We start from the raw sequence: 18,373 nt of genomic DNA, 5'->3' as shown, positions 1-18,373 counted from the left end.
AAGGGGCTTAAAAGCAAAGATATGCATCGCTGAGCTGCCTCTTAAGCAGCTTTACACTCAAGCAGCAAGGCAAGGATTCCCCAGCTCTGTGTTTCAAAAGCAACAGCCACAGGGCTCTGTTTTAAAGGTTGGGGGGGAAGGGGAAGAAAAAAAATAGTAAGAAAAAAAAAAAAAAAAAAAAAAAAGGTTGGGGGGAAAACCATCTTTGTTATTCAGAATAAAGCCGGGGCAAAAGAAATATTCCCCAGCATAAAGGAACAAAAAAGGCTGCCAACACGCTATTACGCTTTATGATGGGGGTAATTATCTGAGGCACATAAAGAGAAATATGTTCCTGCCCATAAAATGTCAGCATGCAGCTGGCAGCAGGCATTCGGTCTGGTCTTGCTGCCTCTCCCATTTACTCATACAAAGCCCCAGCCATCACGTCAGCACAGGTCACCTGCGTGTGCCTCAAAGTCACCCGCTCCTTGCCCTTGGAAGGCACACAAGCTGTCAGTTGGGAGCAGGAGCTGCACGCACCCCACATCACACCAGTAACCAACCCAGTGCCTTTAGGCATTACAGGCTGCTGTTTGGAAGCAGCACAATAAAACCACCTGAGTCTGAAGAAAAGAACCCAAATCCAAAGATTTAACTGGAATAAGAAGGAGGAAAAGCCCTGAAAAACTTGTGCACCAGGAGACAAACAGGAATGGGAGGAACGAGCAGGGCCAGCAATGCCCTATCCAGAGGAGGGTCCGTGCAGCAAGCTGCTCAACAGAACGTCATTGCTGTTTACAGCCCCTGGCAGCACGATGAGCCCACAAGAGGGAAAAGCCCCCTACGCTCCCTGCTTCCACCTGCACACTCACTGCTGATCCATCCCCCTGTTTATAGCTGCTGCACTGGCAGTCAAAGCCTGATCCGCACCGGTTTTACACAGCGACGTGACGCTGTGCCCTGATATCCCCAGCCAGGATTTATGACACCTCCACTGACATTTCCGACTCTGGGGTACTGGATCTCACAATTCAGTAAAGCGGCCCCACAAACATGTTTGTATCTTCTGGCAGAAATATCCCAGGGCACCAGAACGTGCTGCAGAGCAGAGAACTTAATGGTGTGTAATAATCTTCAGAGAACAAATGTTCCATTGAAAACGAATTTGGAAATTTCTACCTTAATATTGTAAGAACCTTCAACTCGTTTTCTTGTAACTATTAAATGAGTTTAAGCCCCATATGTTCACTATATCCACTACAATATCGTGCAAACAGAACCCTTAAGAGATATGGAAGACAGACGAGCACAGATTTGGCTTGAGTCTCATGGAGAACCATTTACGTCCCTTGCCCTGAAAAATAAGATTAAAACCATTACATGACAAGCTGCCGCTGCACACTGCCAAGTATTGCTCCTCGAGCCATTTACAGTAACTTAATTCACTTCTTCAAAGCTGAAATTAATGCTGATAATAAGCTTACAGACATACTATTTTCATATTTCTAGAGCCCTCACGAAGTTACCCCACGGAGCACCAATAGGGCTGGAGTGCACCACGGGGCAGGACGGTGCCCATGGGAGAGCAGCACGTTTCCTGTTGCAGTGCTGTGAAACCTGCCCTCTCCTGTCCCCAGCACATGGGACTTCCCATAGGGAGCAAGGATCGAAAAACCCCAGCCTCACCCCAGGGCCTTCTCCTGTCAGTTCAGACTGGAGACAATGCTAGAAGCCCTTCAGGGCCCAATAATTCCAACTAAAACAGTTGAGCTTGGAAGAGATACTGCTTGAACCCACCTGTTTTGTTCTTCCTATGCAAAGGGTGCTCACAGCCACATCAGGATGATGCTGAAGCTCTTCTGAGCTTGCAATTAACAGAGAACAGTTCAACAAGAGCTGTGGCCCACAGCTGAAGCTATAGCCTGCTCTTGGTCACATCACAGGGGGCTTACAGACAGTCCTGCCCATCTCCTCCTACAACCATGGCTCCTAGACAGGGAATGGGAGCAGCCTGGGAGAGCACCCACCACCCTGCTACTAATCCTGCAAGGATTCCACCTGTGGAACCATTTATTAAGCAGCTTGGCTCACCTCAAAAGAAACTGAAATTAAAGAGCAGCCCTTGCTGTGAAATCTTCCCAGCTGCTACGAGGCTGCATCCAGCAGAACTGATGTGATGTGGCATCTGAGCAATACAGGGTGCCCAGGCAAGCGTGGTGGGCCACAGCATGGAAGCACCTAATATTTTAAGGTGATCATCATCCCTGAATTTCTACCTAGGTCAAAGTTTTGTGTTTAAATTCAGAGTTGAAGTTGTTTGCTAGGAAACTGGTTATCAGTTACTGACAGTGATACTATGCAGTGCCTCTTAGATATGGCTCAGACTTCACCAGGATCCCGCTGATCAGCTCCCAGGGCTGGTCATGAAGCTCCAGAGCAACAGGACAGAGCACAAGACCAAGGTCAATAAGCATGCAGGTAAGCACAATGTCCCAGAGTGTACACGCATGCTGGGTTAGATGGGCACAACCAGGCAGACCCAGACACGTCTGCAGCCAGCTTCACAAAGAGCAGCTGGAGACAGCCTTGCTCCCAAAGGATGGCCAGACACCTGCACAGCAGCATAGGTGAGCAGCAGCACTGAAAACATGTCCAGCTCACCTCCAAAGACACCAAGCTGGAGGGAAGGCCTCCATGGAAAGCAGAAGCACGCTGCAGTGGAACTCCATATCCTGCCTCCAGCTCACCTTCACCCAACCTTTCCTGTAATTCTGTTTCGCCCACGCAATCTGACTTCCACTTGCTTATTCTGTACGAGACACAACATCATTCCCCACGCGTTTCCATCTCCTGCCTCACCACAACACACAGGGTTTGGCTCAGCACAATCTGTTTATGAAAGTCACCAAGATGGTCATCACACGAGCACATAGGACTTTTCCATGCTTTCATAACTCTCCTGTTTTGGATAAGTTTCCCTCATCTCATATAGCTAAGCTATATGCAGGCTGGAAACAAACTTAAAGACAGAGAGCTGTTGGAGAGGGTCCAGAGGAGTCACAAAGATGATCTGCAGCACCTCCACTACAAAGACAGGCTGAGGGAGCTGGGCTTGTTCAGCATGGAGAAGAGAAGCTGCGGGGTGACCTCAGCGCAGCCTGCAGTACCTAAAGGGAGCCTGCAGACAGGAGGGGAGTCAGCTCTTGGAAAGGGGAGATGACAGCAGGACAAGGGGAAATGGTTTGGAGTTGAGGGAGGGCAGATGGAGGTTGGATGTCAGGGGAAGTTGTGTGCTGTGAGAGTGGTGAGGTGCTGGAACAGCTGCCCAGAGAGGCTGTGATGCCCCGTCCATCCCTGGAGGTGTTCAAGGCCAGGTTGGATGGGGCCCTGGGCAGCCTGGGCTGCTGTGAAATGGGGAGGTCGGTGGCCCTGCATGGCACAGGGGGGTTGGAGCTTCGTGATCCTTGAGGTCCCTTCCAGCTCGGGCCATTGTGCGATTCTGTGAACTGAGTTCCCCTGTGATCCTTTAGACCAGTGCTGCTCAGGGTCAGCAGGCCATTTCTCTACTGTTGTTCTTTGATATTACTCAACAAACTCAAGCAGGGCTGCCCTGCCAGAAGGCTACACCCAAGCACCTGGCAGCATATGGAAAAGCCTAACCACAACCTAACCACAGAGAAACATCCATCCCTTCCTCTCCCCACCCTGTCGCAAACAAAAAACCATCATTATTTTCAGTTTCAGAGCTCAAGGCAAGTGTCATTTGGTATTCTTCAGAGCAGTGTCTGCTGAGAAGTTGCTGCCTCCAAGGGGAAATCTGTTGCTCAAGTCTGTACAGCACGCCAAAGTCATTCTCCTCCTGTCCCACTAATGATGAAGGAGAAAGGGGTTAACACATCAGCTTAAGTGGAAACGAGGGAAGCTGAGGAGATCTTCCATGGCCTGTAGCACGCATGAGATTTCCAGAGTTCTCGAGCCAGCCTTGCCCTCAGTCCCAGCCCTCCCCTGCCACAGTTCGGCGCCATCCTTCAGCCCCTCGCTGTTGCAGAGCGGAGCTCAGCCGCCATCAGGCCTCCCTTCAGCCTGCTCTGCTCTGGGCCCGCCGGCTGAGAGCCCCACAGGCCCCCACCAGCCCAGCCCTGGTTTGAGCCGAGCTCCCAGCACCATCCTCGTGGCATAGGTGTGCTGGAGGAGGGCAATATTAATTACCGTATGCACCCAACGAGCAGATAATTACTTGATAATCAACATAACCCAGTCCCATGACAGCCCTTAAAGATCATCTCCTCCCCTCTGGCAGCTTGCTGCTGCCGGGTCTCGGCTCTGTGTAGGAAAGGTGCCCATCTCACCACCTTCTCCAGCTGCCCGTTTCTGAGCACAGGGCAGCACATGGAGTGACAAACCCTGCTTCGGGCTGGATAGATTTGAACATCTGCACAAACCCGGAGCACTGAGTAACAGAGGCGGAGGGCACAGCTGAGCACACAGGCAGGCAGGCAAACCATGGCAATGCAGCCCAACCCTCCCCTACATTCAGCCAAGCTTCATATCACCGCTAACCCGACTGTGCCTGTGCTCATCCCACCCACCTCCTCCAATATCTTACTGACTCACACAGAACACAGCCCCAGCAGCCTGTTCATACCTCCCAAAATACACTGAGAGCCTACACGTACATCAGAGCCAGGGTGCAGCACACCCAAACCCCAGCTGTCCGCAGCTCAACCAAACCAGGGCTTACAAAGCCCAAACCCCGATGTAAATACTTTCCCAAAATGAGAAAACTTCACCGCTTTCCCAAATAGAAGGGGAGATGCTGGAAATCCCCTCACTACAAATATATTCCAGGTCTCCGAGTGATGTTAGGAAACATACACAAGTGCACAAGAGCCTCTGTGCAGAGAGGAATGAAGGACACAGTTAAGAATGCTCATGAGCAACTGCTAGTCCTTCCCATGGAGGGCATCGCTGCTGTCAGATCCTCCCAGCAGCCACTGATTCACATCCTCAGAAAGCACCGTTTGGGCAATAAACCACTAACTGCTTTTCTTTTTTTTCTTCCCCAAACACAAAAACCAAACACACATAATAACCTTCCAGGGCAGGAAGCGGACTGCTGACAAACACTTCCCACGCGCTCTCTGGGCAGTAACTGCACCGAAGCAGTGAGGGAAGGCTCCATCAGCCACGTGTGACGTTTCAGAGCCAGGGACAAGAAGGACAGCACGAGGTACGAGCTGCAGCAGCTCCTGCACCACAGCTGTGTGGAGATCACCTCTGCAGCAGCAGCTCCACGCTTGGTCTGCACCTCCTCCCTCAGACCTACGTGAGCCACCCATCTGCATGGCAAACCCACCCTTCTCTGCTCGACCACCTGCCCAGGATGCTGCAGAGCAACCTGCCTGGGAACAGCTGCTCTTCCTTTGGTTTGAAAGAGAGCGGTCAGAGTAAGCATTCTATGTCATTATTAGATTGTAAACAGCTTTTGCAGAGTTAATCCTCATTATAACTCCCTCAGACAGGCTGGTAAACCCTTAGCAAGCACACTGCTGTGGCCAGGGTCGTATAAATATCCAGACACACACAGATACCAGCCTGGGGATTAAATTCACCTCCAGATTGGTTTTTTTCCCCTCCAAGGAAGACTTGGCAAGAAGGGAAAGCCCGCCTCGTTATTTCAGGAGTTATGTGCTACAGACTTACAGAGGTGAGAAATCACAGCCTTCCCGCTGCAGAAGCTGGCGCAGGATTTTCCACAAATAAACCTTCTCAGCATGTTTTTCTGCAAGAGAAGCCAAGCTACCAAGCCATCAGTGCTCAGCCCTGCCTAACAGGCAGGCACAAATTCCTTATATTCCCAATTAAATTCCTGGGTTGATTTTTCTTTTTTTCTTTTTTTTTTTTTTTTTTGGTGATGGCAGAGGTTGTTGGGGTTTTTTTGGAGCAGATTTCAGAGCAAATGTACCATCTTCCCAGGGCAGCCCTGCACACATTGCAAACAGATGGCTGGTGTAGCAGCCTGCATTACAAGCGATGGAGCACCAGCCTCCAGCCTGCTAATGCAGGGAGACTCAAGATGTAATAAACCCACCAAAGATTAGGTTTCCTTCTCTCTAAGCAGAACAGCGCTGTCTGTCTCTCTCATTTGTGTTTTCCAGAGATCCCTTTCACCACAAAGCCCTGTCAGGTCCCGAAAGATCAATTTTGAGGCAAACCCGAGCAAAGTTGAAGACCAAGCAGTCTGAGGAACACAGCGCTTCAAACTCAACATATACCATCCCAGACCTCCCGGAGCAGAGCTCTGCACTGCAGAAAGCAGCTGGAGGTAAAGGGCTTCCTCGTTCCACTCTGAAATGGAACATCCCACCTGGGCACAGCGCCGTGCAGAGCTCCATGCATCCCAGGCACAGCAGTATTCACAGCACCTGCACTCCGCAGGGCACAACCCCACCTTATCAATAAGCTCCCTCTGTGGGCCTCATTCTGAACAAGAGGACAGGCTGACATCTGAGGGCCAGATAGATATCTGCAGATTAATAATCTGCAGATCCCAGTGGAAAGACAGCTTTAAAACACCCTTTTGCCTCTCCGTTTTGGCAGACAGACAAACATTAATTCCTCATCTCATGCCTTGCCTGCCAAAGTCGTATTAGGGCTTGCACACAGGCACAGAGCTCCTTCACCCCAGGCACAGTCACAATTAATAAATTACGTTAGCAGCAGCAACAGGCACATCTGCCCTTGGAAGATGCTGCTCTACCCTGCCCACGATCCTTCAGGTCACCACAGTTGGAGGCCAATTCAACTTGTATGCCCATCTCTCTTCCCTGCTCTGCAGACATGTAGTCAGGAGCTGATCAAAGGGAAAATAACTGCGAAACCAACCCACCAAGTGGCTTTTAGCTCATTTACCTACACAAGCACTAAGGAAGGGGCCTGAAGTGGCACTGAGCTGCAAGAAGCCCCCTCATAGGTTTGTGCTTATGCTTGTGCCACTCCTGCAGCTGGGCTTACCCTTTTAGCAAGAACAGCAGTTGAAGGGTGAGAAAAAGCAGGCTTATGGAAGAACACCCATTGCTGAGTTGTTTCCATATGCTTGCTTACCATTTTAGTGGTGAATCTGTACAGATTAAGGCTGCAGGAAGGCTTTTTTAGTCAACGTGCTCTTAAAAAAACACCACCCAATTCCGATATGAAAAGCATTTTTGAAGACCACTCACAAAAGAGCATTTGATTTCATGCAAGTACCAGCCTGTAGTGACCCAAGATGTCCCTATGCACACTGCCAGCACACATTATCATATTCACATGGGGATGCTTAGGAGCTGCAGCATAGGCCATGGGGCTTTTTAGTGAGGCTCTGGACTCTCTTCAACCACCCAAGCCTGGAAAGCCTGTGCTTTGGAGCAGAACAAGCTTTAGCCTAGCTCTGTGTTACAGCTACCAAGCTGCAAGGCAAGGACCATACCCCCAAAAAATCACCACCCAGAAGATCTCAGCACTGCAGGCTGACAGCTGAGCAACCAAGACCTCCAGATCCCAACACACTGCTTCTGTTCACCATCGCTTCTCAGCTCCCCACTCTGCTTCCAGATGGGATTTCCATCCAAAGCCACTTCTGGCAAGCTCTCTTCTATCTGCAGTCAAGCCTCCTTCCCTGCTGCAAGCAGCATTGCAGACCAGCTCATTTCTCTTGATTATTTAAGTAGAGGCTTCCTGGCTTTTCTCTCACCGCCCACTGCAATGATGTGCATCTACCAGACTATAACGAAAAGAAAATATGAAAGCTCTGGCCTGGCAGGAAATGCCAAGATGTGTTTTTTTGGTGATTTCTGGAGCTGAAAGACTAAATCCTCTTCTTGTCTCTCAGCACATCATTTCAGGCACCTTGCTCTACATGCATAAGGTTTTATACCAAAAGAGAACTTCCTTAACAGCCCATTTCACTCCTTGCTGCTCACCCACTGATACTCCATAGGTGACAGTCAAAGACAACCACTGAAAGACTATTTCAACCCTATCTTCATTGCTATCTTGCTATCTTCTTTAGCATAGACTGATGCAAAATGTGATGTTGCCAAGAATTACAGCTTCAGTTCTCCTTTCTTATTACAAAGACTCCCATTGTTCAATTCCTCCCCTTTGGAAGCTGATGAAGAAAGAGATTGGAAGAACAGTATTTCCAGTACATAGGCTGCTCTCAAAGAAAGGAGTCACACAAGGTTAAAACCACTTCTCTGTACACAGTTTAGGCACCACGCTAACAATTAACTACTACTTTCTTTGCAAATCTTGGCCAAGCTGCCCCTACCATTCCAGGTCCCACAGGCAGGGTGAGATGAAGCAGTGAGATCCAACTCTTCCCAGCAAGGCTGCACCATTGGTGCTGCTCCAGCTTCAAGATCCTGCGCAGATGAGACCTGGGGATTCTGGGACCACCAAGAAGAGCCCCCACCCTGGGGACAGACATGGATGCAGGCCGGCTGTGCTAGCTCAGGCCGTTAGTCATCACAAACTGGAGGTCTGGGAAGACTCAGACCTCTGAACCATTTAATCCAGTGAGAATCAGTGTCATTCACAGCCTCAGCTGGAACACGTCCACACTGAGGACACGGGTCCTGTTTTAACACCGGCCTCCCGCACCGCTGCTAATTTTAGTTTGTGACTTAAGGCATGTGCTGCGGCCAGAGGGAGCGTGGGGCAGACACCAGCTCATGAGGATGAGCACGAGCAAAATGCCCCGCCGCAGCAACTGCTGGGTCACAAGTGCATCACAGCTACTGCAGCTACTGGGTATCGAGTGCCCCAGGAACAGACAGGGCTCTGGGCCCACTTACCTGAGCTCTGTCAGAGCAGTACAGTACAGAACAGTAAATGGGCAGAAATATGTATTTTTACATGCCGTAGTTCCTGCACGTGGAAAGTTACATTATCACAGAAAGACCCTAACAACAACTACCTAAAGAAGTACTGACTACACACCAGCCCTGGGCTACTCCTGTGTGGGGAAGGAGCCCACCCCCAGCGAGATGGGTCTGCTCCAGCAGCACTGCCCTCACCACGGAGTCACCCCAGACCTTCCAAAGAGGGCAAAGCCCACGAGGTGAGCCCTGCTGGCCACCCATCGCTGCGATGCCCGTTTGAGGATGCAGTGGGGCACTTCCGTCAGCACGGCTCCTCTGTGCCAGGCCTGGCACCTGCATCAGAGCAGCTCTTCCCTTTCAAAGGTTAAAGCTGTTTACTGAAAGGATTAAGAGGGAGGAGATGGTCAACTAGGAGGAAGCAGAGGGGAAACCATGCGTGATTGCCCTGACATCTTGTTGGCACAGCCTATGGGAACAAGCCGTGGAGGCTGAAGGGAGGCCTCATGGCAGCCCACAGAGCCCCTCCCAGGGCACGGAGGGGCAGCACAGAGCTCTGCTCTCTGTGACAGTGACAAGGCTGTGACAAGGCCTGAGGGACAACACGGAGCTGTGGCAGGGGAGGGTCGGCTGGGGTTAGGGAAAAGGGGGCTCTCCAACGTAGGCTGTGGGTGGTGCTGTGCAGCCAGGAGTGGGACTCGGGGATCCTAGAGGGTCTCTATGAATTTGGGTGTTTTTATGACTCTATTGACCCAACTCATGTATTGGTGGAGAGGTCATGCAAATGCCCATAACCTGTCAGCACCAGAGCCCAGGGCTTCATTCTCAGCCCACAGAGATGATTTAAAGCCTAATCAGCTGCCCCATACAACCTCAGTGTGACCACAAACCAGGCTAACAATTTGAGAGACGCACAGAGGCTTTGTGCTGGCTTCCCACCGCAGAGCAATTGGCACCAGCAGCACGGCGGGGCAAAGATCTCCTCTCTGCAAGAGTCTGAAGTTAGTTCTGGGCTATATCCTCATTCAAAACGCTGCCTCAGGATACAGCCACAAAGCACAGTTTGGGGATAAGCACTGCTGGAGCAGCAGAAAGCAAAGCCAAGATGCTTCAGCTCTGCAGCATGGTCAGCTGCTCGGAAAATAAAAGTCAGTTCTGCTGTTTTACTACGTTTTCTCTCATTTCAAGTAAACAGGGTCTTAAGAGCCAGACACGTCAACACAAAATCCAAAGAGGGATTTCTATATCACTGTGGAGAAGAACAATTTACGTGCTTGATGCAACAGAGTAACACCGCCAAATAAGAACTAACGAGCAAGGCTGTCCCAGCTAAACAGTGTGATTTAGGCAACATCAGAGCTGCCCTTAAAGCAAGACAAAGCATTAATTGGTTTGTGCTCATTTTGCCTTTGCAGCAACAAGTTCAGCTGAGGACATTCTGTGGTGGGAGCAGGTCACGAAGCCAGCTGGGCAAGCAGGCACCAGCATGACTGGCCAGAACTGCTGGGAGGGCTGTGCCCAACTGCCTGACCAGAGCCTCTGAGCAACGGGGAATTGGCCTCCAGTCTGCAGGGGCTCCATCAGATACCGGGCCAGCTCATTAACTGAGCACTGCTTCTGCACTTACATCAGCTTATTGCCCAAGACAGGGAGAAAGCTTTGCAAACACACGATGGATTTGATGCATTAGCTGAATTCAGCTGTTAAAGGATGAGAGAGGAGATGTGCTTTGGGAAGGATGACCCAGGAATTACACTGTCCTCCAAAGGACGCAGAATCTAGGAGGTGGGGTTATATCTGAGCAGTCTTACACGGTCTGGTTACTCACCACATATCAGCCTGTCTTATCTGCATGGTTTCTTTAACCTGAATCATCCTCAGTGAACAAATGAGCCCTGCCCAAAGGCAGCTCCAGCGCTGCTGCAGAAAGACCAGCTGTAGTGCAGGCGTGTCAGAAGGCATCCAAAGCACCATCATTCCCTGAGCTGTACAGATCCAATCTCTGCTTTGAGGGGACAGTATTCACTGCTCCAAGAAAAGGAAGGAGATATCCAACCAACCCAGGGAGCTGGTAATGAGGGTACTGGGAGAAGAAAGAAAAGGAAAATGAAAGGAAATGAAAGAAGAAACAATTCTGCTTAGTAACAGCCAGCACCTCCTGGCCAATGAACCGTGGCTGAAGCAATGAAGCTCGGTATTTCCCAAAGCACACACAAATAAAGGTGCTTAAAAAGGTTCCATAACCCTGCTGTGGATCACTTACCATAGCCCCAGGGACCACACTTCAGGCACTACTGACTTCAGGGACAAAGGAGTGCAGATCTTACAGGAAAAAAAAGTTGTTAAAACTTATTGCAAAAGGAGTTGCTTATAAGCTCAAGAAACAGCTCCTCAAGAATTCAAGAGTTAAAAGGAAACCAATAAAAAGCACAAACACAAGAGAAGGCACACAGCTAATTCCAGCAAGACCTTACTGGTTCTATAAATGCATTAATGAAGGCAAACAAAGTGTAGCTCTGTTAATCAGCAGGAAGGAGAACAGAGAACATAACAAGACACCCTACTCAAAGCCTTCTTTGCTTTGTACTTAAGCACTCAAGGATGACTTCCATCAAGCACTGATCTCTTAAACCTTTAAATCTTTATTTTCCAATCTGTTCTTTGCTGGGGTCCCTTGCTGAAAGTGCCTTCCTAAAGGTTAACTGTGGAGGGACGTTTGTTTGTTACTCCTTAATCCGTCTCTGCAAGACAAAGGGGACAAATTTGTCACCACGGCTTTGAGGAGGTAGAACCACACATCCTGCTGGGGAGAGCACAGGCACACGAGGCTGCTCACGTTCATGCCACTGCTTTATCACTGATCCTTATGAATCCCTATTTATGACCACAGCAGCTCACCTTCAGATCTCACTGACAAGCATACAGCAGGTCACCTGCCAAAGAACAGAAACCACGAGGGAAGCAGCACCTCCAAGATCTCACAACATGCAGAACTGCGCCCTATGGCTGTTAAGGATAACTCTCCTCACTCCAGCAAGGAAAAAGGGCTGGGGAAAGATGCCAGCATTTGGGATTTAGAGCTTTGACTGAGGTGCTGCCAACAGGCAGAGGGATGACTCAGCCTTCCAGAAACAGAAGTGGTGAAGGAAAAGGGACAGCACAAAAGATAATCAGATGCATGCCTGAGTCACTAAGAAGATAAGGATGGAGAAAAACAGAAGAGCAATGGAAAGGGTGAGATCAATTAAAAATAAATAAGGTCTTCTTTTGAGATCCTCTAATGAAGAGTAGAAGCAGGAGAGGAGTTGAAGAGTGCAAGTGATGTTTTCTTCGTTATTAATTCCTCCTGGAACAGGAGATAAGCCAACAGAACAGGGATAGGGAGAAGCCAAGAAACAGCTGAGGAACCACAGGTCTGTGTTTTGCCCTTACTATGAAGTCCAGCATCCCAGAAAAGCAACCAGGGAGCAGAGATGGAACGGCCCATCCAAAGCACCATGAGAACTGCCGCCGCACAAGGAGGAGAGGACACTACTGCCCAGATCTGCTGCTAAAGCCCCAGGCCGTTGCCGCTCACCGTGCCCGTTGCAGTAGTAGATCCATTTCTCCCTGTTCTGCGTGGGGGTGGTGGACTTTTTCATAATAGCTTTCTCCACAATGGCACTGGGATCTTGCCTCGGTCCCTTCTTCAGAGTCCGTGAGCTCTTCCTGACGCTGCAGACGACGATGACCACCAGGACCAGCAGCAGGAAGAGGACGATCATCCAGGGCAAGTGTTCATTGATATCGAAGTGCTGGTGGACGCTGGGCGGCCCTCTGCGGGGCGGCCTGTAGGGGATGCTGGACTTCTCACCCCCCGCCATCTCCTGCGCCGGCTGCTTGCCCGCCGCTTGGCTGCTGTGCTTGTGCCGGTAGCTCTGTGCCTGGCCAGCGGCGCCCGCGCTAGAGAGGCTCCCAGGGGCACCAACCGTGCCGTTGGCCGAGGTGTCGTTGTAGTCAGCTACTGGCTCTGCTGTGCCATTGGACACACGCGGCTCCGGAGAGGAGGTGAGATCAAAAACTGAAGAGTTCAGACCTGCAAGACAAAAGGAGCGGTCAGCGCTGCAGCACTAGGGGTGACGGGGCGTCATGGCTTGGCCCAGACCCTCTGTGGACACTGGCCTGTAGGCCAAAGCCCAGTGAGACAATGAGAAAGGGAAGAGGTGAAATTAAAGTTCAGCTCTATAACAGACAACTACATTACAGAGTCGGGTTCAACATCAAGTTGCCCCTTGCTGGTTAACAGCAGTGGCAGCTCTCTCACAAAACTGAGTGATGCTCTTAATCACTTTGTGCTTGATCCTAATTCAGTATTTCTTGGAAGATCTGTAGCTTCGAGGGAGCTGGCTTTCCTTTCCTAGCTTATGAACATCACCTTTAATCACAGGAAATCTGGTATTTGGGCTAGAAACAACAAGAATGCAGAGCCTGATAGTATCTCTCAATCAATCTAAAGCAGCACAAACATATCCATGCTGCAAACAGGCTTGAGTGCTTCAACTCCTGAACAGCTTTCCAAAGGGACAGAAATGACCCAAACTCCGAGAGCCTCTTTCCCACCTTTATTGAGCTTTCTTACCAACAAACAGCTCCCACATCCCAGCCAGTCTGATGAGAAGGCTTGCTGCAGCAAAAACAAGAGCCTACTCTGGAAACTCGGCTTTTAAAAATTATGTCTCATCCCAGCTGAGGCAGAGCGTGGGTGTCATCATCTGTACTGTGATTTTTGTCTCTGACTCGGTTACTCAAAACACTCTGACCAGTACACAAACAGGGAAACCACTAACTTTTATCTAATTGTCTACAGTTGATATCAAAGTTCAGGGAACCCTCCCTTCCTCTCCCAGTGACGCACCGACACCAAACTGAGCTTTGAGTCCTAACAAATGGGAAGTAATGGTGCCTACCACTGTCAACACTTCCTCAGGTGTAAAGGGCATCAAAAGTTGCATTTTGTTGTTAAAATGCAAAGTTTCAGGCACCATAAGATGTGCTGAGCACCACCTCAAGAAGAGTCCTGCAGCACCTCTACAGTCAGCTATGGCTACCACAGCTGTGCTGAACACAACAGCATGAACCCTGGGGTCTCTGGGCACTCACCTATCTGTGCACAGATAAGATGAAGACTGCAGCCAGCTGTCATTTCTGACTAAGTGAGAGAATGTGGAATTCAAGTCAGTCTGTCCCATCAGTGGTATATAGTGGAAGTCTCAATGGTTAAAGAAAAGAAGTTAATAAGCACAGCCCAGAGCCCTGTTCTGGCAATGGCTCCCATTCAAGCCAATACAGTGGCACAATGCAGGATAAAAGGAACCAGGGAAAGCACAGGTACAAAAGCAACAAACCCAGCAGGAAACCAGTCTGACAGAGAGAAGCTTTCCTCTCCTTGCTGGGGCTTCTCTGCTGCACTTGCTCTCTGCTCCCATTTGCCACAAACACGAAGACTTGTGCCGGCACAACACACACATGGGAAAAGCAGCTGGGAACACGCTGTCCTTTTAATCCAAAGAGCAGGACAGCCAGAAGTCCAGTCATCAGCAAAGTCTCACGGAAAACATTATTAAACGTAGTTTAACACAAGCAATGGTAACCTGATGTACTGCACAGCTGCGTTCTGGCCAAAAAGCAAAAGCACCACCCACACTACAGATCAGGTTGCCCTTCGACAGCCTAAAAACAACCGAAGCAGGAATGCAACCCCGTGAGCAAAAACACAGCTGTACTTCATCGGGGACGTTACCTTTGGGAAGGTAAGCTGTTGGTGGAGCTTCGTAGGTCTCTCCATCCGCTTCTGCATCCGATGAAGTCAAAGATGTGTTTGGAAGAGACGCCGGGGAGCCACAGACGTTGTCGCTTTCCTTCGTCCCCGGCTTTACGACCACCATGTTTTTCCCAAAGCAGTCAGTGTAGGTTTTGCACTTCATCACACTAGAAGGCACATCAGAAAAAGTACCCCGAGGGCAGGGCTTGCACCTCACGTCTTCTGTCTCGGTTCCTTTCTTGCGGACGCCCCAGCCGACCGGGCACACCGTGTAAGGGACGCAGGTATCGTTAATCTGAAACGTACCCGACAGGCAAGTGCACTCACGGTCGGTCAAGGCAGTGCAATGAGTTTTCTCAATCATTGGCAGTTCACAGGGTTTTCTGCACGGGTGGCATCGCTCTATGCCGTTCTCGTGCTTAGTGAAGGTCCCATCCGGACAAGGGCTGCACTCTCTTAAGGTACTCTTCGTGCAATGCTTGGACACGTAGGTTCCCGCGGGGCATTTGTCGCAGATCAGCTCCTGGTTGGTGGCACGGTCGAGGTGGAGGTATTTGCCAGCAGGGAGGCTCACGGCGTTCTGCTCCGAGGTCAGCTTGGGCTGAGCGTCAGCGGTGCCAAGGAACACGAGCAGCTGAAAGACAGATGTAAAACATTGGTGAAAGCAGCGCGCGCCCGGAGCCCTCTGCCAAATACCTTCGGCACCCCTGGGATCCCACGGGGGATATCCCAGGGCTGGGAGACTGCAGGAGGTCCTGCACCACAACTGGGTGGGATGATGGAGCGCGTTCTGGCTGCTCCCCCAGCACCCTGACACAGAGATGGCTACCGGGGCATTACAAATCAGCTACAATTCCTTCAATCTGATACCACCCTTCTCAGACTATGCCTCATTTACACTGCAGGCTGACAGGGCAGCGAGCGCTGCTATCTGTGTCTCAGCATACAGCCCACCCTGAGAGCGCTCAGACCAGCTCTGCATTTCAAGGCTGAGAGGTCCCAGCAGGAGCCAAGAAAGCAGCACCCATGCAGGTGGCAGCGCTGACCCATGAAACTGTTTTCCACTAAGCATTAAGCAGCACTTGTTCAAACATCTGCCTTTTTAAATAGCACAGAACAGGTTGAAACCTGGGCTGGCACATGACTTCTCAGCCCTCCTACCCTGGCACAGCCCACACACCTCTGTGCGAGCAGCATGGTTCTCCAGGGCTCTGCTTCAAGCCTCCACCTTGACCACTGAATGTTTTGGGTTGGAAGGGACCTCAAAGCTCTCCCAGTTCCATCCCCTGCTGTGGGCTCAGGCAGTAGCTCAGGCTGGGTGGAACCACCAGCCTGGCCAGGAGCACCTCCGGGGATGGGCATCCACATCTTCCCCAGGCAGCCTGTACCAGGACCTCACCACTTGAAACCAGCCTTAATTGCAACAGGAAAGGAAAAAGGGACACTATTCTTAAGCTCTCCTAGGGGCTCTGCTGTAACTTAGTTCCTCATTGCATCAGATACAGGTAAAAGTTCTCAAGTTTTAGACACCCAACGGCAGCCAGCTGGGCTCATCAATGACTACATCCAGCCTCACAGTTTGATCCCCTCAGCCCTGTGTGCTGACACCAATAGGCTGCTCCATCCCCGAGGGACGCAGTAGGACCTCTGCTTCTTCCAGAAGACCTCTGCACTGCAGGCACAGCATCAGCTATGCCCGCAGAAGTGACACAGAGAACAAAAGGCAGCTCCAGTGCAGCTGCCCCAGCCTCACTCAGCACACAAAGCAGCTGGAGATGCATTTCTAAGCAGCAGCAGGCTGAGTTCAGAGGGAAGGAGGAACGTCACCTTGGATTTCCAAAGGTGATTTCTTACCCTGAAGGCATGCAGACCACAGACCCTACTGCTTTTCAGCGGAACAGCCACGGACATAAATCACCTTGCTGTGCTGCACAGGACCTTGCTTTTGCTCCGCTACATACCCTGGGCTATCAGCCAGCAAGAATACATTAAACAAGAGCCTCCACCAACATGACTCTGCAGAACACATCGCAGCAGAGCTGCACCGCGTCATTTTTGGTGCAGTCTCTCCCTTCCTGGAAAACACACCGTCCGGCAGCGCCGTTCTGTCCCACCCGCTAAATAATGTATGGCCGTGCAAAACACCTCAGGTCTGTTATTTTCCTGAAGCAGCAATCACAGAGGCGGCAGCAGACAGGCCTGCAGGAACTGACAAGGAGCCTGCGGTGGCCAGGCCAATTACGGCACGTCAAATTAAAACAAAGAGCGAGGCTGCTGTGGCAGGCACTGCCGGCTCACACCATGCCTCCCCCCGCCTCCCCAAGATGCGATTGCACAAAGCACTACAGAAACCTGCCACCCTGAGCTCCCTGACGCAACGCCGAATTAGCAAACCAGATGCAACAGGATCCAGCTCGCAGGGCTTGCTGCTGCCCTGTGCGGGGGCACGAGCCCATGCCATCACCCCGTGCTGGGCCGGCAGCTTTGGGGCACAGGCATCTCCACACCTAACCACAGCACTGTCACAGCAGGGAAGGCTCGGCAGCACCGAGCAACTGTGCAGCTTTGATGCAGACTGGTGCTTCTGCTCCCTAAAAGTAACCGCTGTTGAGATCTGGAGGCTGGCACTGCTTGTGGCTCTGAGAGGAGGAGGGCATGTACAGCAGGAGGATGTCTGCTGGCTACAGCCACCGTCCTCATCGACTGCTCCTGGGGATGATGCGTGCAGCTTCAGAGGCAGGAGCACCAGGATAAAGGAGGAAGCCCTACTTACCACCAGACTCTGGTTCAATACTCCAGTACCAAAGAAAGAGCACAGAGTAACACAGCCCACAGTGCAGCTCCTCATGCACAGGAGGCTCCGAACGCCCAACCTGAAGGCTCCCAGGACCTGCACACCTCAGCACCCACGTCGCTGCCCATCTGCCACAACCCATCCCAACACCTGAAGGACTCACATGGGAGAGGCAGCTGGGAAGCAGCCAGCAGCTGACGCAGGCACGACCCACCTTACAACCAGGAGCTGGATGAGTCAGTCCTAATGCTCACTGTCACGCAGCACCGCTATCAGACTGCACATTGCATCCACGCATCCCACAAATCCAACGAGCAACGTGAAGTCAATAGTTTGTACGGACCCAAGTGCGAGCACATGGGACGCTGCAGGCTGCCCCATCCCTGCAGCATCCCGAGGCCACGGATGGGCCCTGGGCCTGAGCTGTGCAGTGGCACTGCAGGACCATCATATCATCAGCTGCTCACTGGGAACCATTTCTGAAGGAAAACAGTGAGGATCTGGAGCAGCTGAAGCACTGCTGCCCATGGGCACGGGTCTGGCTGCACAGCCTGCATCTCTGCAAGGAGGGGAAGCCACACCAAACAAGGAGCAGTGCCAGTGAGCACGGCCCCAAGTTTGATGGCAATTCAGAGACACGAGGAGCCCACCTCCAGCCGAAAGGAGCACGTTACTGACTGAAAAAAGTTGGTCGCGCTGAGGGTCTCGACAAAGAGCTGTTTCTTCATTAAAAGCAACACCTTACTTCTGCCGGCCTGGGGTTAGCGAAAGTAACAGCGTGCCACATCAGCAGCCAGGCTGCTCCCGGAGGGCAGCGCTCCTGCAGCACTGCAGCTCCCGGCGCTGCCCAACGCCCCACGCCGTGCCGCTCCGCGCGCCCCAGCGATGGGGATGGCATCCCTGCGGGGCACCGCGGCCACGCCGAGTTCTGCTCTG

At 51.3% G+C, this 18,373-nt stretch overlaps 1 protein-coding gene across 1 annotated transcript in view; it reads right to left on the bottom strand.

Moving 5' to 3' along the window:
• TNFRSF21 (TNF receptor superfamily member 21) overlaps positions 1–16,508 on the bottom strand; it is a 29,700-nt gene extending 13,192 nt beyond the window's left edge. Inside the window, exons 1-3 of the mRNA XM_042883470.1 lie at positions 16,498–16,508; positions 14,623–15,398; positions 12,421–12,918 (exon numbers count right to left, since the gene is read on the bottom strand). Coding sequence (XP_042739404.1) covers positions 12,421–12,918; positions 14,623–15,398; positions 16,498–16,508 — 1,285 coding nt within the window. The remainder of the gene's footprint in view (positions 1–12,420; positions 12,919–14,622; positions 15,399–16,497) is intronic.
• Between the last annotated feature and the right edge of the window lie 1,865 nt (positions 16,509–18,373).

Source organism: Lagopus leucura, unplaced genomic scaffold (genome assembly GCF_019238085.1).
Source record: "Lagopus leucura isolate 7727_CA_CO unplaced genomic scaffold, USGS_WTPT01 Super-Scaffold_100038, whole genome shotgun sequence".
In the NCBI taxonomy this organism is placed as follows: Eukaryota; Metazoa; Chordata; class Aves; order Galliformes; family Phasianidae; genus Lagopus; species Lagopus leucura.
This window is presented reverse-complemented; position numbering and strand designations above follow the sequence as displayed.